Source organism: Rana temporaria, chromosome 3 (genome assembly GCF_905171775.1).
Source record: "Rana temporaria chromosome 3, aRanTem1.1, whole genome shotgun sequence".
Lineage (NCBI taxonomy): Eukaryota > Metazoa > Chordata > Amphibia > Anura > Ranidae > Rana > Rana temporaria.
The window spans coordinates 154,541,806-154,564,357 of NC_053491.1; the positions used below are offsets into that span (position 1 = coordinate 154,541,806).

The 22,552-nt window shown below is 42.6% G+C and overlaps 1 protein-coding gene across 1 annotated transcript in view; it reads right to left on the minus strand.

The window, feature by feature from the left end:
- Positions 1-791: 791 nt before the first annotated feature.
- The window catches only part of HDAC10 (histone deacetylase 10), a 73,185-nt gene continuing 51,424 nt past the window's right edge, over positions 792-22,552 (minus strand). Inside the window, exons 15-21 of the mRNA XM_040343680.1 lie at positions 20,110-20,200; positions 11,923-12,008; positions 8,910-8,966; positions 8,691-8,775; positions 5,826-6,014; positions 5,509-5,671; positions 792-1,013 (exon numbers count right to left, since the gene is read on the minus strand). Of these exons, the coding sequence (XP_040199614.1) occupies positions 1,006-1,013; positions 5,509-5,671; positions 5,826-6,014; positions 8,691-8,775; positions 8,910-8,966; positions 11,923-12,008; positions 20,110-20,200 (679 nt within the window). The 3' untranslated portion in view covers positions 792-1,005. The remainder of the gene's footprint in view (positions 1,014-5,508; positions 5,672-5,825; positions 6,015-8,690; positions 8,776-8,909; positions 8,967-11,922; positions 12,009-20,109; positions 20,201-22,552) is intronic.

A 22,552-nucleotide genomic window follows, 5' to 3' on the forward strand; every position in this document is an offset into this window, starting at 1 on the left:
GTTTTCCAAATGACAATGGAAGCCCAGCCAAACAGACAGTGGCCGCAGCCTGGAAAACCTCCACCCTTAAGCCTAGTACACATGGGACAAATGTGGGGCGGCACTGGGCAGTTCAATAGAAACCGGCTGACATTCGGCCCATGTGTACTGCAGTCGGTCCCACAGAAGCCGGAAACCAAAAAAGTTTGTCAGACGGCACAGGCCTACCCCCCCCTGTCGGAAAAAACATAGTTCGTACAGCGGCTCCTCCTGGGCAGTCAGTTTTTTCATTCAGCCCTGCTGGGTTGAACGAAACAAAAACTACTAGTGTGTACTAGACTTTAGCCTTACTGAAGCTTCAGTTACATGTGCCAAGATCCTTGGCAAGACTCTTGCAACCCTGCATGATAATTTTTACAAAAAATTGGCAATCATGGATAAATACGTTTCTGCCTGCTAGAACCATAAAGTCATGCTCCTAATATTTGTTGCCACTAATGGTCTTCCCATTACAACATTGCCCCCTGCTTCCCTTCTTCTCCTACCTTCCCCACCTACTTGCTTCTCTCTTTCTGACGCTTTCCTATCATTGTGCATTGGACACCTTGTATGGTCATTTGGCGTAGAAATTGAAGCCTCGGATTCTTGATTACAGTCAATACTCCTAAATGTGTGTCCCATTCTTCCTGATTATTGTATGTAAACTTTAAAAAAACTTGAATAAAAAAAACGTTTGAACAGGAAAAAAAATGAATAGAAAACATTGGTTCTGTGAAAAATGTCTACCTTTAAAAAACAAAACAACAACATAATAGGCATAGTAACACACCGGTTTATTTTTTTTATAGCTGTTGTTACAAAGTTTTTTCTATATAAAAAAGGCATTCTGCAACGGAAAAAAAAAAGTTTTTACAATAACCTGCCCTGTCCAAAGCAATGAAAAGATTCTCTAGAACTGCTTCTTGTGAAACATTGTTGATAACCATCATATGTCCTTTTCATGCTTCGATGTTCAATACGAATCTTCTATTTTGCTAAACGAAATAAGAAAGATAGCAATAAGAATAGTTGGAGTTGTATGGATGAAGCAGAAACAAACAAATAACGTTCCAAAAAAAATATTTTTAATTATTACCACCTATCCTTACCCTGGGTATACCTGTAAAGGAACAGCAATAATTCAAAACTGTAAAAAAAAAACTTATACAAGTCACAAGAATTAAGACATAAAAAGTCGGATTTGTTTTACGCTTCTAAATTTTCAGATACACAAGCTATTCGATTTTTGAAAGCAGATCACTTATTTTATGCCCAGCTAACAAGCATCTAAAGAAAATATATAAAATAAAGGTTTGTTGGCATGAACATTAGCTGTAAACCAGCTTACCATCGCTGAGATGATCTGATTATCCCTAAATTATTCATATGAGTTTAGGCTTATTCCAGTCAAGAAAATGTTAGTCGCACAAAATGCCAAGTAAAATGCTGCACTAAAATACTCTCCCTTCTCTTCATTTACTGAACTCATCCAACAAAGTTTAATGCATGAGGTGCTCAATGTTCTACTGAAGGACACCCTTATAAAAAGTCACTACATACTGGTATACTGGGTGTATCACAAGATATGCTCACGGCACATCATAGGTTTACTCTACCAGATCACCTTTATAGCAGATTTGATAAGATTTGCCTGTAACTCAATTTTAGGCTTTCTGTATCAGAAATAACAAAGAAATCAGTATACATCCATCAGCACCTGCTGCTAAATGTATGTGTTTACAAGGCCGGTATTATGCATGAAGCACAGCATCCCCACAACACCACTACCGATGAGCAATAGTCTTAAAAAATAAAAATACAGCTGGCCATACATATACAGGTGCATCTCAAAATGTTTTAATATCATCAAAAAGTTAATTTCAGTAATTCAATTCAAAAAGTGAAACTCCTATATTATATAGATTCATTACACACAAAGTGATACATTTCAAGCATGTTTTTATTTTAATGATTATGGCTTACAGCTAGTAAAAACCCCAAATTCAGTATCTCAGAAAATTTGAATATTACATCAGATCAATAAAAACAAAAAACGGAAGGATTTTTAATACAGAAATGTTGGATTACTGAAAAGTATGTCCATGTACAGCAGTGGTTCTCAACCTGGGGGTCGGGACCCCCTTGGGGGTCAAATGATGATTTGCCAGGGGTCACCAAATCCTAGGCTGTTCCTGAAGCCCGCACCACTCTTCCAGCCTTCTTGCGGCTGCTTAGCAGGGCTGTCTCTGGAGCCGGTGGCCACCCAGCTGGGCTGTTCCTGGAGCACTCAGCCTCTTCGCAGCTGCCCATTCAGTTCATGAAATGGGTTGGGGGGCAGAGACTAGAGGTCTGCTGACTGGTGAGGATTGTGAGGGGCTGGAGGAGACCCTATCTCCTGATTTCAGCATAGGTGTCACTGCTACAAAACACCACAAAGTCGGAGACACACTGGGTAACACTACCTATGATTATAGTTGCCATTAAAAGTCCCCACTACAGTTCTCAGATCAGCAGATGACCTTGATCAAGAGCACCTAAGTTGGCTGATCAGAACTCCCCCCAGCACTGCCACTCATCCCATTCCCCCTCCACCAAGAAATAAGAGAAGGAATTAAAATAAAAAATACATGGAAGGGAGAGGAAAAGCGGGGGAGGAAGAAAGAAAAAGGGAGAGAAAGAATAAGAGAAAAAACAAAAGAAGACAGCTAGAGAGAGGGATGGGAAAAAAAAAAAAAAAGAAAGAAATTAGGATAGAGAGAGATAAAAGGGAAAAAGAGGAGAACAAAGAGAAACAGTGGTACATCCTAAAATGTACCATATGAGGTTTTAATACTGTATGAGTGGAGGGGACTCAGGGAGTGCTAAATTTCCATGGGTTAGGAGCACAAATGACGTGTCTTGCCTTGGGTGCCGACAACCCACGCAAAAATAATTTTACTGTTAGGGGTCCCCACAACTTGGGAAATTTTATCAAGGGGTCAAGGCAGTAAAAGGTTGAGAACCACTGATGTACAGTATAGTATGCACTCAATACTTGGGGCTCCTTTTGCATGAATTAGTGCATCAATGCGGCTTGGCATGGAGGTGATTAGCCTTTGGCACTACTGACATTATATGGAAGCCCAGGTTGCTTTGATAGCGTCCTTCAGCTCATCTGCATTGTTGGGTCTGGTGTCTCTCATCTTCCTCTTGACAATACCTCACACATCCTCTATGAAGTTTAGGTCAGGTGAGTTTGCTGACCAATCAAGCACAGTGATACCATGATCATTAAACCAGGTATTGGTACTTTTGGCAGCGTGGGCAAATGCCAAGTCCGGCTTTAAAATGAAATCACCATCTCCAAAAAGCTGGCCAGAAGATGGAAGCATGAAGTGCTCTAGAATTTTCTGGTAGAGGGCTGTGCTGACTTTGAAATTGATAAACCACAGGAGACCAACACCAGCAGATGACATGGCTCCCCAAATCATCACTGACTGGAAATTTCACACTGGCCCTAATGCAACTCGGATTCTGTGCCTCTACATTATTGCTCTAGAATCTGGGACCTCGATTTCCAAATTAAATGCAAAATGTACGTTAATTCGAAAAGAGGACTCTGGACCACTGAGCAACAGCCCAGTCCTTTTTCTCCTTAGCCCAGGTAAGAGGCTTCGGATGTTGTGTCTGGTTTAGGAGTGGCTTGAAACAAGGAATGTGACAGTTGTAGCCCATGTCCTGGATACGTGTGTGTGGTGGCTCTTGAAGCACTGATACAAGCCGTGGTTCAATCCTTGTGAATCTCCCCCACATTCTTGAATGGCCTTTGCTTCACAATCCTCTTAAGGAGGGCATCAATGACTGTCTTCTGGACAACTGTCAAGTCAGCTTTTGAACCAGACTGAGAGAAAATTTAAAGGCTCAGGAAACCTTTACAGGTGTTTTGAGTTAATTAGCCAAATAAGTCTACAATATTGTACTTTTTCACCACATTCTAATTTTCGTAGATACCGAATTAAGCAAGAAATGCTTAACATATATCACCTTGTGTGTAATGAATCTATATAATATAAGAGTTTCACTTTTTGAATTGAATTACTGAAATAAAATTAAGTTGTTGATGATATTTTAATTTTTTGAGATGCACCTGTAAATGGCTCAGTTTTTTTTGTTCAGCCTACTGAGCCGATTTCCCCATCCACACATTTTAGGTGGATGTGGGAGTCCTTGCCGCTGTGTCATTGGAGTCCAGCTGACACCTCTGCTATCAGCGCTGCAGGCAAACTAAAGTTTTCCAGCAATTAATTGGTAGATCCACTGCTCTCAAACAGGACTGGCCATAGTTTGATCAAAATTCAGCGGGTCCCTGCTAAACTGGCCGTATTGCCGTCCATCTTCGACCACTTAAAGGGGTTGTAAAGGTTTGTTTTTTATTGTCTAAATGGGTTCTTTTAAGCTAATGCATTGTTGGTTTACTTACCTTTTCCTTCGATTTCCATTCTAAATGTTTTTTTCTTTGTCTGAATTTCTCACTTCATGTTCCTCCTCAGTAAGCTGTTCTGGCTGACTAACCCCCAGCCAGAACGGCTCGGATTATGGGGGCAAGCTTACTGAGGAGAAACAGGAAGTGAGAAATTCAGATAAAAGAAAAAAAACATTTAGAAGGGAAATCGAAGGACAATGTAAGTGAACCAACAATGCACTAGCTTAAAGGAACCTATTTAGAAAAAAAAAAAAAAATGAACCCCAATTCCCCCATCCACATATTTGAGGTGAATGGGGGAATCCCTTTCACTGAGCTATTGTGTTCTGACAACGGAGTGACTATCCTGCTGTTAGAATACAATGATCAGCACTGCCAGCCATAGCCTACGGCACTGGTCAAGTGGAATTTATCCAACATGCCAGTTGTACAGAATACGATCAGTAAATCAACTTCTGTCCAACCACTATCCCCATACATGGATCAAAATTTGGCTGGTCCCGGACAAATTTTGATCCATGTATTTTGTCTTTTAAGGAATATATGATGTGAACCCATTTATATCCAATGCACTGGCTACCTATTTCACAGCGGTAAGAGACCAAAATACTATCACTGATTTTTTACCACTTAGGCTTCCAATTCTCATTGTTTTTTTTGACAAATGAATGGGTTAGTAAAAAAAAAAAAAAAAAAAACACCAAATCTGTTAGAGCTTAGAAAAACAGAGAGCTGCAAATTTTGAAACAATATTATAAAAAAAAAAAAAAAGTTTACTTTAAATATTAAAAACATTTTGCCATCCTACTATGGCATAGTTGGGTTTTAAACAATTCTTAATTTTGAAGCTATTTAGAATATCTTGTAAATATAGTTCTTACATATATATGTACAATTTTTAAAAAGATTGAGATACCTGAAATGCCATTTAAATCAAGAAATATAAGAAACGGCTTAACTACAATGTTGTTTTCAAAAGTTTCATGACACATTGTACAGTGACTCTTCTATAAGGGACAGTAACCCACCAAAACACTGTAGTAATTTCCATTTTTTCTCCATGACAACTGCCTCATCTTTAAGGTCCTGCACACATTCTTCAGTAGGAGGTTTGTAGGGACCAAAGTCCATTCCAGAGTGGCAGCCTGACAGAACATTACACAAGGCCACCGTCAGCTCCAGTTCAGATTCCTAAAAATAACAACATTTTTAATTAAAAACACAGTATAGAACACTAATTTTTCATCAATAATAGGGTGTTCCGTTTTTCAGGTTAAATATGTGACCAGTTACCACAGTTTTTCCAAAACTTCTATTCAACTGGTCATGGGCCCTATAGGCTTACCGGAACAATAGAAAGAACGGCTCCTTCAGATAAACCCTGTAGCAGACTAGTGAGCAGAAGGATATCCTTTGTACCAATGCTTCTGTTATTCTCTACAGATATGATAATAAGATCCGGCTGATAGCTGTAAGCCACTGGAAGGATGAATCGGAAAACTGCATAGAAGAAGCTGCTGCCTTCGCCAAGGCTCTGTGAAGAAATGGCACAATGTCACAGATTTAGGGGACCTTAAAGCAGAGTTTCTGCCACAATTTCACTTTTTAAATATAAATACCCCTGTAATACACAAGCTTAATGTATTCTAGTAAAGTTAGTCTGTAAACTAAGGTCCGTTTTGTTAGGTTGTTACAGCATTTAGACACTTTATAAAATAGAAATTGACTGGGGCCATCTTAAGTGTGGGCATCATGAAGCCAGACTGTATGACTTCCTGGATTTCAGCCTTGCAGATCTCGCACATGCTCAGTGCTGCACAAGCAGTGTAATAGGTTTCAGCACCTGTACTGTCCAAGTCACATGATTCTTCGAGACTGGGGAGTGCACAGACTCCTGCAAAGTTACACCCACTACATTCCCAGGAGTCTGTGTGGTGTAGGTTAGGAAGCTTAAGCACCTAGGTGCAGGAAGTGGGAAGATTAACTATTCTGCCTAGCAACAACACTTTGAAGGCATCTAAAAAAAAATGTTTTATTCTTAAAGGACTAATGACATTTTTTTTAAAACTACTGATGTAATGTTATATTTATGGGTGGAACTCCACCTTAACACTAGCACATGAAATTTCTGCAATTAAAAATAACCCAATTCAATTATCTACTTAGCAAACTATACAAAAGATATGGGAGTTGTAGGTTCTAAAAGCATGCACTGCTTTATTTCCAGCTGTGCTAGTTTTACAAATATCAGCCAGAAGTACCTTACAGAATACTTCAGAGGCTTTACCTCCAAGGCAGTTCTCCTTTTGTTTAGTTCTGGACAGAGTAGGGAAGGTTATGTAGTTGATGCCAAGCCAGTATTTATAAGCTTCTTAAAAAAATTGTTAATGGATCTGTCCTCAGTGAAGAAGTTTATCATCGCCTTCTGTTCTTGCGACACCCTGTCGGCGAGACAGAAAGTGAAGAGAATCTTCCAGAGGACACAGACTGCCATAAAAAACAGACATCTTCTAAACTCCACTCTATCCAAATAGGATAAAGTTTGGGTTGGACCCAGGCTTTACCTCTTAGGCCACTGTGCTTATTATTAGCTGTAATGTTTTACCGTCACAGTGATATATGTGTATTTATTGTTTAAAAAGGAGTTATAGGTGTGAATCCAGCCACCAAATGCATAGGTGTGAATCCAGCCTAAAGCTAGTTTTGCAGTCCAGGGTCTCGTGCGTTTGTTCACCCATTCAGGTGCAAATTTTTACCTGAATTCACACCTGAACCAGACCCAAAAAACACACAGGACCCCTTTTGAAACCGCACAGCATGTACCCCAGATGTGTGAACCAGCTTACATTCACGTCAGGCAAATTGGATACGGTTTTGAAACGCATCCAATTCACATCTATGTAAACACAGCCTAAGAGTTCAAATGAGAAGAAAAAATATTTTCCTAATTTTGGGAATTGGATGCTGAGAGCCCACTGTTATGGCATAATTTAATTGGGAACATATTCATTAAAAACTTCTTATAAAAAAAAAAAAAAAAAAAAAAAAGAAGGAGTTATCCGATTTATCACTATTAATAATGACAAATGTGATTAAGACTGGCAAAATTACTAAAAAGTAGCTACAGCAAACTGGCCTCAATGCATGGAAAAATCCACTCTCAAGACACCATGTGGCTTATTTACTTGAAATTGCACTGGAAGTGCAGTCGCTGTAGATCCGAGGGGGACATGCAAAAAAAAAAAAATGCATTTTAGCTTACAAATGATTGGATGATAAAATCAGCAGAGCCTCCCTAATTTCAGATCTTCCCCTCAGATTTGTAGCGACTGCACCTCCAAGTGCACTTTCAGTGCAATTTTAAAGTTCGCTTTGCACTTGTAGTGCAAAGTGGATTTTCCTTTTTGTAAATAACCCCCTATATGTACGATTCATCCTCTCAGAATCTCTATACCTGAATTATCACATGTGGTTCCAACATGCCATCCTACCAGAACTTCTCAAGACATCTATCCTTTCTGTATTATGGTCGGATCATGACCCCGTTATAATCTTTTTCTGTTTTTTAGCACAAAAGCACATGTCATCCACTTGGACTTTAAATGATTCCTTATTGTCCCATCAGGACCTATTAGAAAAATTGTGTCCTATTACCATAGACTATTTCCAGCAGAATGTTGGTTGACTCGCCAACCCTGGTATAGGAAGCTTATACGTCTGTTGAACGAGGCCGCTTAATACAAATATCTGCAGAGACTACAGAGGAACCAGAGCAAACAGCAGCCAGAATCAGAATGGGAGCAGGCCACTGGGGCCCACAAAGCCAATCCATCCACTAAACACTAATCTTTATCTATATAAAAGAAGAAGGACCGAAATAAAGGAGTTGTAGAGGCAGATTTTTTTTTATCTTATTGCATTCTATCCTCCACTTTTGGAGCTAGAACTTCATCTTGTTTCGGTTATGTATTTTACGCTTTGCATCTCTTCATGCTGCTTAACGTGTTCGATGCAATTGTGTGCCTGTGATCCATGCTACCATCTTCTGTGTATTCTACCAAAATTCAAAATGTTTGTAAAACAAAAAAAAGTATCTTCAGGTTCTTTGACAATTGGGTATAATAAAGGTGCTTCAGAGATAAACATCACGGTGTGTCTGGGTACAGCCTGTGTTACGGGGGTGTGCATCGTCAGCTTAGAGTTTACTTACCTCATTCCATTTTAGAAAGCACTTATAGTCTGAATGGGCCCTTTCAGTTGGTTTGTCTTCAGATATTATGAGCATAAGGGTTTTCCTGCAAAGTATTTTTAAGACTACTTTATATTTTCTCAAAGAGACTTGTACAAAAATGAAAAGTAGTGTGCAGAATGCTCTGACAAGAACAAAACGAAGGGCAGCTCAATATGCATTTAAAACTTGCCAACTTACCCATCATTTGTTGCATCGAGTTTAGGATCCATGTCTCCAATACAAACACATAGCACCCTGTTTATAAGAAATAAATATAAACTAGTTAAGAACTTTGTAAGACTTGAGAAAAAATATTCCCTGGTCTTTAATCTATCAGTATGTGCACATGAAATGATTATCATATCTGTCTGAAGACAGGCAAGTAGCCAGCTTATACAATGCTTCTGAAACCCATACCCTGCACAGGTCCATTTGTTAGACCTTGCTGAAAATAGGTGTGCATTTTTCCCTCTATTTAATTTATAGTTTTCTCCTTTGTATTATGACTGGTAAAGTTTTGCCTGTGCAATTGCATTAATGAAGTATGATTCAAAGGCTGCAAAGTTGCCTGCCAATAGTGAAAACACTCTCTGTAAACCACTGTGTATACACACAGCAATAACTCTTCCTATGGATGGGTTCCTAAATAAACATTACATGAGCTGGAGCTACACAGAGGTTGCCATCTTCACACAACAGTCTGATCAGTCTTGTGCCATAGTCATGACCATTCTGATACTACTTTGTTTTTGGGAGTTTCCGTGGTTTCTCTCTTTAATACTAGCTCTGGTGAAGTAGAGGGTTTCTACCATGCAAGTGTTTTCACCCTGCATTAGGCTCTCACATCATTCTATGCCCCCTGGGCTATTGTGTCTCTCTCTGCCAATTTTGCAGTCTTATTCATTTATACACAGTTTTTCCACAGAAACCATCTGGGAATTTTATACAATATTCACCAATATTACCACTGCTCATTGGGTTTCACACTCATGTAGACTTTCTCTACACTGTTGTTTGGGCCGCAATGCGGCCGTGGATTATGCTGCCTCAGCTCCGGGGATGGTATTCCCATGGGAACTTCAGCTGTCTACACCACCATTTGTATATTAAATCTACCTATAGATAAGAGTGTTTGGGAATCGTTTGTTCCCCCTCTTCCGTCTATCCCCCTCTGTCCCAACCATTAGAGTACTTTGCATTTACTCCCATTTTTTATTATAAATACATATACTTTTAATTGCTCCTGATGATTGGGAATACCCATGAAACGCGTATAGATACTGTTACATGCTACATCACTGCAAATAAATGTTTGAAGATGCGTTTGTCTATTATGTCAATGGGCAACTTATGACTATCTTTATTATCATTTTACAAATTTCTAATTTATGCTGGAATATATATATATATATATATATATATATCAAGCTGTCATTTACTGTCATTGATTATATAAAATGTATTCTTATATGATTGTTCACCAGGAATCAATAAACATGATTGCATTTTAGGCTTAAGTAGCGTGTTTCAATTAGACCCCTTTCACACTGGAGCCGTGCGCTGGCAGGGCGTCAGAAAAAGTCCTGCCAGCAGCTTATTTGGAGCACATTAGGAGCGGTGAACTCACCGCTCCTAATGCACTCCTGCCCATTGAAATCAATGAGCAGCGCCGCTGTAGCATCGCTTTGCGGCGGTTTTAACCCTTTTTTGGCCGCTAGCGGGGGTTAAAAGCGCTGCAAATCCAAAAGATAAAATGCTGCTAAAAATGGCGGCGTTTTACCGCCGACGCTAGGGACGGCTCGGTGTGAAAGGGCTCTTAAAGTCCCACAATTCACCCCTTTCTCTCAATAAATTAGGGATGGAGGCATATGAACCTATCCCTCATTACCTCATATTCATATAAAAAGGTACATTTTCTTGTTTGCAGCCCATGGAGTTCAGCATCGTGTTTATTGCTGAAGTTCACCATGCACTCCTCTCCTAGCAAACTGCAGACAATAACTACAAAGAAGGCTGGGTGCCGAACCTCAACACAAGCATGTAAATTGTTACCGCAACCAGGTGCATGGGTAGCTTCAGGCAGCCTTGAAAGTGGCCACTAGGGTAGTTGAACAGATGAATGGCAATGAAGTGTTCACTGGAGCTTGCATCAATTTGTTAGTGCATCTAATTCTGCAAGTGCATTTAACACTCCCCTCCCCCAAGATTAACAATGCTGCTGTCCAACGTTGTAGCCCTTCCCCCTTCATCCAGAGTGTAGACACTAATACAGCAAGTGTGTTACTGGCCAGATCACCAGGTGAAGAGGGGAAAAAAGCCTAAAAAAACAAAAAACAAGTGCAGCCACCACATCCAATGATAAGCTGCAATATGTTACATTTTTGGTTTTAGGTTTAATACCTCTGACTTATTTACCAAGGGCATCAAATCTGAAGACTTAATTTTCCTAAATTTATTACAGAATCAATGGCTTTGGGATGAGGACAATATAACTGTACCAGGCACTATGGGATTTTTTTTTATAAACCCAAGGTCTAACATCTTTTTTTTTTACCTCAGCCTCGGAGACTTTGTAGCGTTTTAGGTTAAAGTGGTTGTAAACCCTTACACACACACAGATGAAAAAAAAAATCTTCTTACATACGTTTTACCCGTTTATCTGCAACCTTTTATCCTCTACAGCCATTTAAAGTGTAGAATGTATAAAGCATGTTTGAGCTGTCAGGAAAAAAAAGGGGGGGGGCAGAGAGTCGGCATTACACTCTGGAGAGCGCTGCTTGCTTTTATTAGCCATATTTTTTGCTATATTGATATACATTTGGTATGGTACAGATTACCTAGTCGTTTTCCTTTTGGAGCCCATGCTGTCTTTTTTAAAACAGGACTAAACTTGAGTCAAGTTTGGTGGTTCAAAAAAACTCTGCATTTATGAGAATCTTTATATGCTTTTTGACGTCAATGTAAACTACTCACCAAATTCATAAAGATTCTGCACATTTCAAGATAATGGCATAGCAATAGCAAGAAGCTCACCATTATAATCTGCTTCTAAAAAACTTACCAGAAATTCTCTGGTAACAGAAAAGCAACTTGCTTAAACCATACTTCTTCAAGCAACATGAAGCATGGCAAGGCAGCACATGTATACACACACACACACCAATCTGGTAAGTAATTGCAACTTTTTTTGAAGACATTCAAAATAACCTACCGTTCGAAGCTCAAATTTGAAACATGCTGCAATGCAACTTGAGTTGAGAGAGATGAGTTTGAGGATAATGCAATACAGTTCTTTGTCTAGCAAAAAAAAAAAAAAAAAGCGAACAAATAAGCACATTGGCATACATTTTATATAAACTGGTGGACTTTAAATCTCTCTTAGTTCTTCAGATTCAGAAGATGATTTTACTATCATGTGTGAGAAAAAAGGATTTTTGTACTCACGGTAAAATCCATTTCTCTGAGTTCATGAACAAACACAGCAGCATTGACCTTAGGGTTATATACCTTTCCTTTCAGGAGAGACTAGGCAGAAAAAACAGCACTTTAAGTGTTAAAAACACTTCTCTCAGTACAGCACCTCCCAGGGGGCGTGTCCCCCCAGTACATCCCACTCTCTGGAACATCCAGCCTCAGTTCGTAGACAAGCAGTACAAACAAAGGAGGGGTGGGTGCTGTGTGAATGAATGAATGAATGAATGAATGACTTGTATAGCGCAACGCATGCAAACTGAATCGCCTCTGGGCGCTTTTTCCAGCCAGAATCTGCTTGGTTGGTGCGGTCATTTTTACCCCGTAGGATCATGACACGCTAGGGACACACAGTCATACACACATATATACATATATACTGGGCCAATTTGGATGAGATCCAATTTACCTACCAGCATGTCTTTGGAGTGTGGGAGGAAACCGGAGTACCCGGAGGAAACCCACGCAGACACAGGGAGAACATGCAAACTCCAGGCAGATGGTGTCGTGGTTGGGATTCGAACCAGCGAACCTTTTGCTGCTAGGTGAAAGTGCTACTCACTGCACCACTGTGTCCGTCCATGAACTCAGAGAAATGATTTTACGGTGAGTACAAAAATCCTATTTTCTCTTCCGTTCATGGACGGACACAGCAGCATTGACCTTAGGGACGTCCCCAAGCAGTGTAAAAATTCAGGTTTCGCCCCAAACAAACCAGAGTTCCTCAACGGAGGAACTTCAACCTTAAACTGCCGCCTGTAAAACCTTGCGGCCAAAGGAGGCAACCCGAAGATGCACTCACATCCACCTTGTAAAATTTTGAGAAGGTGTGGATTGACGACCAGTTCGCCGCCTTACATACCTGTAAGACAGACGCTTGATGGCGGAAAGCCCAAGAGGCACCAATCGCCCTGGTCGAATGCGCCGTAACCTAAAAGGGAGGCGCCCGCCCCTTTAGGGCATAGGCCTGGAGTACGACCTGTCTGATCCACCTAGAAATGGTGGCCGATGAGATCGCCAGACCTTTCTTAGGACCAGTCACCGACACGAACAGTGAGTCCGACCTCCGAAACGAAGCCGTAGCAGACAAGTACACCCGTAGGGCCCGAACCACGTCCAAGGAATGCAAAGTGGCCTCCTTCGGGTTTTTCGGCCAAGGACATAAGGATGGCAAAACGATGTCCTCATTAATGTGAAAAGCCGAAACAACCTTTGGAAGGAATGATGGCTGCGGCCGCAGCACCACCTTATCCTTGTGGATGACCAGGTAAGGGGCCTTGCAGGACAAGGCCGCCAGTTCAGATACTCGTCTGACCGAGGTCATTTCTACCAGAAAAACCACCTTCTGGGACAGAGTCAACAAGGGAATCTTCCGAATGTCTTCAAACGGAGCTTCTTGAAGCACAGAAAGAACTAAATTCAAGTCCCATGGAGGCAGTGGAGGACGCACAGGAGGGGCCACATGCTGGACCCCCTGCACCAAGGTACGCACCAAGGAGTGCGCCGCCAAGGGTCGCTGAAAGTAGACAGCTAGAGCCGAAATCTGACTCTTAACCGTACTCAAGGCGAGAGCCTGATCCACTCCACGCTGTAAGAACAGCAGAATCCGGGACATCTTGTACAGTTGTGTTCAAAATTATTCAACCCCCCAATGCTGTAAAGGGTTTTAGGGAATTTAGTGTACATTTGTAATTGTATTCAGAATGAAATCCTACAAGGACTTCTTAAAGAACCATATGCAACTAAAATGACATCAATTGGTTTTGTAATACAGTAGTAAATGTTTATTTTGTGAATTCTTCATTTACACAATTATTCAACCCCTTAAAGACTGCCACTCTGAAGAACAGATGTTCATTGAAGTGTTTTCAATCAGGTATTGAAAACACCTGTGGATGTCAGGGAGCAGCAATAAAGCCTAATAAGCACCAATCAGGCAGCTTTAAAATGACTGTGATACTCAGCTCCTTCTAGACATTTACTGGTGTGGTTACAAACATGGTGAAGTAAAGAGAATGGTCCGGGAAGACAAGAGAAGAGGTGATTACTCTTCACAGGAAGGGCAATGGCTATAAGAAGATTGCAAAGATGTTAAACATACCATAGGAAGCATCATTCGCAAATTCAAGCCAAAGGGCACTGTTGAAACGCTACCTTGTCGTGGCAGAAAGAAGATGCTGACTTCGACTGCTGAGCGCTACCTGAAGCGTAGAGTGGAGAAAAGTCCCCTTGTGACTGCTGAGGAACTGACAAAAGATTTGTCAGATGTGGGTACTGAAGTTTCTGCTCAGACAATACGGCGCACACTGCGTAATGAAGGCCTCCATCCCAGAACTCCCAGGTGCACCCCCTTGCTGTCTCCAAAGAATAAGAAGAGTCGACGCAGTATGCAAAAATCATGTGGACAAACCACAGAAGTTTTGGGATTGTGTTCTGTGGACTGATGAAACAAAATTAGAAGTGTTTGGGCCCATGGATCAACGCTATGTTTGGAGGAGGAAGAACAAGGCCTATGATGAAAAGAACACCTTGCCTACTGTGAAGCATGGCGGGGGGTCAATCATGCTTTGGGGCTGTTTTGCTTCTGCAGGTACAGGGAAGCTTCAGCGTGTGCAGGGTACCATGAATTCTCTTCAGTACCAGGAGATAGTGGATAACAATGTGATGCAGTCCGTCACAAACCTGAGGCTTGGGAGACGTTGGACCTTTCAACAGGACAATGATCCCAAGCATACCTCCAAGTCCACTAGAGCATGGTTGCAGATTAAAGGCTGGAACATTTTGGAGTGGCCATCGCAGTCACCAGACTTAAATCCGATTGAGAACCTCTGGTGGGACTTAAAGAAAGCAGTTGCAGTGAGCAAGCCTAAGAATGTGACTGAACTGGAGGCTTTTGCCCATGACGAATGGGCGAAGATACCCGTAGATCGCTGCAAGACACTTGTGTCAAGCTATGCTTCACTTTTAAAAGCTGTTATAACTGTAAAAGGATGTTGTACTAAGTACCAAGATTGAATGTCACTTGGGGGTTGAATAAAACTGATAATGATGTGAGCACAGAAAAGACATTTGTGGTTATTTCATTATAAATGTTATGTTATATTTGTCTGACCTACACGTGCCTCTTTGATTTAATTGTAAGCAGGATGACAGGATGATCAAAATCAATGTCAAACTGGGCAAAACAATCAATTTCAGTGGGGGTTGAATAATTTTGAATACAACTGTATGTATGGGGGTGCCATTTCATCTCCTCACACATAGAGATGTAGGCCTTCCACGTACGATGGTAAATCTTTTGTGAAGTGGACTTCCGTGCTCGTAGCATGGTAGAGATCACCAAGCCCGAAAGACCTCGATCCTTCAACACCTGGCTCTCAACAGCCACACCGTTAAAGCCAGGGACTGTAAAGCAGGGTGAAAGATAGGACCCTGCGACAGAAGATCTTCTCTCAGGGGTAGACGCCAAGGGACGTCTGCCACCAGACGCACCAGGTCCGCGTACCAGGGACAGCGCGGCCAATCTGGAGCGATCGGAATTGTTGGTATCCCCTCGGCTTCCACTCTGCGCAGCAGGCAAGGAAGAAGCTTCAGAGGAGGGAAGGCGTATATTAGGCGATAGTGACCCCATGGCGCCACCAATGCGTCCGCCCACGGGTCCCTCGACCTGGTCACGAACCGTGACACCTTCCGATTGAGACGGGACGCTAGAAGGTCCAAGTCTGGAGTGCCTCATTTTTGGCACAGACTCTGAAACACCTCCGGGTGTAGTGACCATTCTCCTTGGTCTAGCTTTTGGCGACTTAGGTAGTCGGCTTGCCAGTTAAAGCGGGGGTTCACCCTATCGACAGGAAAAAAAAAATTTTTTTTTCTTTTACCTTTAAATCAGGCACTGTAGCGCGAGCTACAGTATGCCTGTCCCGAATTTTTTCCCCCCATACTCACCTTGTAGTCGTCCATCGAAGATACCGGGGAATGGGCGTGCCTCTGGAGACGGAGGATGATTGACGGCCGGCTCTGGCGCGTCACGCTTCTCCGGAAATAGCCGAAATAGGCTTGGTCTTCACGACGCGTGCGCATAGCCTGTGCGCACGCGCCGTGAAGAGCCGAGACCTACTCCGGCTGTCTTCGGGGAGAGTGACGTGCCAGGGCCGGCCGTCAATCATCTTCCCTCTCCATAGGCACGCCCATTCCCCGCGGGAGCCGAAATCTACGATGGACGACTACGAGGTGAGTACGGGGTTAAAAAAATCGGGACAGGCATACTGTAGCTCGCGCTACAATGCCTGTCTCGATGGTAACATCATGTGGGTCAGGGTGAACTACCGCTTTAAGCACACCCGGAATGTACACCGCTGACAGAGCCGGAACGTAACTTTCGGCCCACCGGAGGATGTGCGCGACTTCCGTCGCTGCAGCCGAGCTTCGTGTGCCCCCCGATGATTGACGTACGCCATGGCCGTGGCGTTGTCGGAGTGGATTCTGACCAGTCGGCCCTGGGCTGACTGGACACCCCAGACAACCCCCAGCCGGAGAGGCTGGCATTCGTTTTGATCACTGTCCAATGACACGGTAGAAACGATTTTCTGGTCCAAAGTACCGGAGATGTCAGCCACCACACTAGGGAGGACTTGACCAGTCGACTCACCCGAATCTGGTAATCCAGAGACAAAGGAAGCTTGTTCCAATATGACAGAATCTCTTTCTGCAACACTCGGGTGTGAAATTGGGCATACGGAACTGCCTCGAAAGAGGCCACCATCAGACCCAGCACTCTCATGCTAAATTTTCCGTTGGGAGAAAAACTCTCGCCTCTGAGGAATCCAGAACCAACCCCAGATATTCCAGCCTCTGAGACGGTACCAGCACTGACTTCTGGATATTCAGCAGCCAACCGAATTCTCGGAGGGTCTGACAGATGATAGACATGTCCTCTTCTAACTCTGAGCTTGAGGAAGCTCTCAGAAGAAGGTCGTCCAGGTATCCCACGATAGCGATCCCGCACTGCCGCAGCAGGGCCAGAATCGGGGCGAGCACCTTGGTGAAAACCCGCGGTGCTGGGGCCAGGCCGAACGGGAGGGCCACAAATTGAAAGTGGTCCTCCCCGACCGCAAAGCGCAGAAACCACTGGTGTTTTGCGCATATTGGGATATGCAGGTACGCGTCCTTGATATCCAAGGATGCTAGGAAATCCCCCTGATGGAGCGCTGCTATTACTGAGCGAATTGACTCCATCCTGAATTTTTGCACTTTGACAAAGCAATTGAGGGCCTTGAGGTCCAGGATTGGATGGACCCCATCCTTCTTGGGGACTACAAACAGATTCCCCAGGTGGACCCCCCACCTCACAGCTGCCACCCAGAACGGGGACCAAGGGAGAGGAAGGGAGAGAGGAAAGCAGGGCGGACCCTCAGTCGACCTCCCCAGGAATGCACCAGCCGAATCACCCTGCCGAGGCAAGGGGATACTACTTACCCATCCTGCGACCACCGGCTGGAGGCATTCCAGACAGACCCAACGTCCGCAGGTAGATACGGCATGGCTGTCGGCCCGGCACACTGTGACACGGCCATAGAGACCGGTCATATGTGTGCCCTGTACCATGTAGCTCACCGGCCGCCCCTGGAGCAACGGGGCATGTCGTGGACGGCCTAGCTAAAGGCCGGCACACGCTCGATGGCCAAACATGGGGGGACTACAAAGATCAAGATCAAGATCCAGCCTGTCACCCAGTCGGCAGTTGATAGTAGATCCCAGGATCCAAAAATGCAGGAAAAAAAATCAAATAAAGGCGAAAAATCGCAAAAAATCTTCAGAGCACATGGGCTCCAGAAGGGCCATGTCTTCTCCTATAGCTAGGCAGAAAAAAACTGAGGCTGGATGTTCCAGAGAATAGGATGTACCCGGGGGACACGCCCTCTGGGAGGTGCTGTACTGAGAGTAGTGTTTTTAACACTTAAAGTGCTGTTTTTTCTGCCTAGTCTCTCCTGAAAGGAAAGGTATATAACCCCAAGGTCAATGTCCGTCCATGAACGGAAGAGAAAGTATATTTAAAAGTCACTGCAGTTCTTGATAGCAACAGTCTAATGTGCAGTCCAATTTTTATCACAAATTGACTGAGCTTTGTAACTACAGTGTAATGAAAGGAGAAAGGTAGTACAGAAGAAGCCAAAGAGTGGGAATGGCAGAAATGGGGGGAAAAAGGTAGTGGTAGGAAAGATATGGGTTTATGCATACATAATAATTATGATTTTTGAAAAAGTTTATAAGGATAATAATGAAAGAAGGGTTTAGTTAGGAGCGTATAACACACAGGACTCAGGAAAGAGTACTTTGCAGCGTTGAGGTGTGTGTATCATAAATGGCACAGAAAAAAAAAAGTACAAGGGACAGTACTTGCATATCTCCCCCCCAATGTAACCACCTTTTGCTTACCTCTGTGCTCCCCATTCACACCTCACCTCTGCAACCCTTGTCCACAGTTCACCTACGCCCTCCATCTACAGCTCACCACTTCTGACCTCAAGCGCCCCCCTCCACACAAGCTCACCTCTCCTTTATCCCCCACCAGTCCGCAGCTTACCCCTGTACCACTGCCCCGAGCTCAATTCTAAACCCCTGTCCACAGTTCACCTTAGCACCCCCAACAACTCACCTGTGTACCTCCTGTCAGCAACTCAACTCTGCACCCCCCCCCCCAATCCACAGCTTACACCCCCAGTCCACAACTACAGCTTGTCTCTACCCCCCTTCCACATTCACTTCTGCACCCCCATCTACAGGATTATCCCCAATCCACAGCTCTCATCTCTTCAACCCTCCAACTTTCACCTCTTCACCCCCTTCCACCTTTAAACAACCTGCTGATCCCCCCCTACCTAGCTCTTACCACTGTACCACCTTGAGTGCCCGGCAATAGGACACAAAAGCAGGTGAAGCAAGGAAGCAGTGCAAAAACGTCCTCTTCACCTTCTGCGTTCAGCAACATGATGGAGCGGACAGGTCTGCTGAAGTTGGCAGAACACTGTTCCGTCACGTTGCGGCAGAACAAAAGTCCTGGTTTAGAGTATTAAGAGTTACACTTGTCTAGAATGATATGAGCCATGTGCCATTGTGCAGCTGTATGTACAGCAAGAGGGAAGCAGAGAACAACCCATCATCTCTGTAGCATTAAAGTGTACTTCCATTTTTGGAGTCAAATTTGGGAAATCACCACTATATTTGTTATAGGTTCCCATTCACACAACATACCCAAAACATTTTTTTTTTATATTTCTTAAGCTGGCCATAGATGGTTGGAATGGAAAGATGGAAGGAATCATTTTGTAAAGAGCGCAGAGGAGTCTGAACACTACAATGACAGGGGCCTGATCCTGGGACACAGGTAACAGGACAGTTGGTAACTATGGGATTATATGTACATAACACTCCAGATTGAAAATACGACTTCACAAGTCCTAAATTCAGTTCCTAGGTGATGTAGAAACTTCAAAGTAAAGTAAACAAAAACGCTTTACCTGCCCTGACTGAGCCAAATTCTCTCTCATGTGACCCACATGCACCCCTACCAGACACTGCAGCTTACAGTGGGGGGTTTTTAGCAACAAATGCAGTTCGGACAGTTTGGGACTAAGTGGGGCCATATGATGTAGTTGCTGAATCAGCAGGGATAGCCATTAACAATTCTGCTCTGAATTTAGTGGCATCATTGTCCCACTATCATAGGAAGCTGCATTAGATGGACTTCACAGTCAGGTATCTGTGGGATTTTGCACGAAGACTAATATAAAGCTCTACAGATGCACATATAGGCAGTTACCTGCTGCAGCACAAACTATTTGAAGGCTGTAGTTCTACATTAAATCATTTAAACATGCACAACTTAATAAAAGTGTAATAAAAAGAGCACAATGTATTTGAAACATACCTGTCCATTTGCAATTTTATCAATAGCAGCTAATGTTTTGGCCACTGATTGCAGCAGGCTGTCATTGCCCAAATTCTCTTGGCTGAAAACACTGAATATAGAAAAAGGATGAAAATGTTACTGGAACAGAGAACTACCATTTGCTCTACAAGCTCAAATCATAGCTCAACATACCCACTGCATAACTTATTTCTGAAGCTCTTTGGCAGTGATGCAATGCCTGTCAGGGATTAAGTAGGAACTATAGTGTATTTTCAGTAAAAACACATTTTTGCTTTTTTTATTGTATTTGTGCCATTCTTCCATTATATGCTTTGCTATTCTGAAGTTTGCATGATGGCATCTTAGGCACAGATTTGTTTCCTTCTAGACTTCCACTTTAGCAGCTTATACACAAAAAACTCCATTTCTAAATGTTGTACTCTAGCACCGTTCTGTACATCAGATCACCCATCATCCTGAAATGAGGAATGGTCTATTTTTTTTTTTAATTTGTGAAGGAATTAGAAATGGAAAAAGAAAGGCTCTGTGCTGCTTTATACATAAACAGGGCTCTATTTTTCAAATATTTAACATAATGATAGCTACCAATTTTAACTGGCATTTTTTTTTTTTTACTTAATTCTGTATGCCACTAGAGGTCCTTCCTTGAGGATTCCTTCAGCCTGTAGGATTTTGAAGCCCTGTCTAAGATACTCGTAGATAACAGACAGCAGGTGTTTATGCAGAACAATCTAGCAGAGGATATATTTTTACACCAGATACACATGAATGCAATCTATGTCTTATAAGTGTGTTTAGTAATAAATAGGGCTGTGGAAATTAACTATTAATTCATCGATTAATCTTTAATTTTTTTGATCGATCAAAATTCTTTTGATTGGTACTCACCTCTCTGCCAACTTCCAGGCCTTCACGAAGTTCCGTCGGAGATCCGGTGACATCCGGCGGGGCTTGCCGTGTCCATCTGAAGGGCTCCTTTGCTGTGCCCTCATATCTGCATGCCGGTGGGACCTTACTATCTGCCACACAAAAGGGCTGTTACACTTCCCTCTATCACTTCCCTCTATCAACCTGGGATTCTACAGCCATCCACTGGGAGTTGTGATAGTTCCCTTCACGGGACATCTACATGCTGACGGACTGATGTTAACCTCTCCTCATCTGGATTCAGCAGTGGCATCGTTGTACACATTTTTATACCAGTATCATACTTGGCTACATGTTTTTATGACTGCTTTTGCTACTGTTTGGTATTACTCGCACCATTTTTACAGTTTATGTAGCTACATCAATTTTTATCTCCAGTGCAATATTTATTTTGTTACCTACTTGAAGACTATAAAAGTTTTAATGCTATTCCCATCGAGCGCTGCCTTTGTGTGTTTTTTGTATCCTGCTAACCATTTTTCCATGGGTTGGTAGCTGCACTGGGAATCAGCCTGCAAGGAGATCAGCTAAAAGTAGTTGGATCTGTATGTGCGTTATAATTAATCGAAATTAGTCGATTAATCGATTAAAAAAAAAAAATCGATTAATCGAACACAAAAATTTTGATCGGTAACAGCCCTAGTAATAAATCAAGGTGGTGGCTTATCTCTGGACTGGAAAACCATGCTGTGATAGAAAATGTACAACCCAGCTCATTAATTTTTTTTCTTAATAGTAGTGGTCCTCAATATTTTACATTTGGGCTCATTGACATCAGATAAATGGTCATGAATTCTATTGCACTTTCAAGCTTAGGCAAATAGCACTGACATGACAAAATCCACTGTTTTCTGTGCAGGCCATCAATATTAGCACATGTTCAGGTACAGTGTGAAAAATCCCTACAGGCTGAACTTTTGGTGTGTTGGCCAGCATTTAGTTATTCATGTTATTTGAATGTAATGCGTTTGAACACACATGGATACATGGATCCAAAACGCATGCATTTTCAAGCACATCCTATATGAAAGACCTTCAGTTGTTGTTGCATCATCCTCCACGCCAGAGACACAGAATGATGACTACTTAATATCAATCAGATTTGTGACATCAGTTATCCCCTGCAATGGAGGCAGTCTAATTGAACTAGACATCAATGATGTCTCTTAGGACTAGTTTACACTCTCTAAGGGCCAATATACACAATGTGCGGCGACAGATGTTTTAACACATGGTCACCACAGGGACACACAGGATTTTTTCCCCCTATGTGTCCCATTCACACTGCAACGCAGCACACAGGCCTGAAATGCACCGCAATATCAGGCATCGGACAAGGAAGAGTGTTAGCTGGAGTTGGGCTTGAATTTGCTCATCTTTTACGTAAAGTAGATCTTTACTCCAAAATCAAAAAGTTTACTCCTATCCACCCCACCTCCTCTCTGCTACATATATTTGGCACTTTTTTCTAACTTTTTTTTATTTACTACTTGCCTAGATGAATGATATGCTC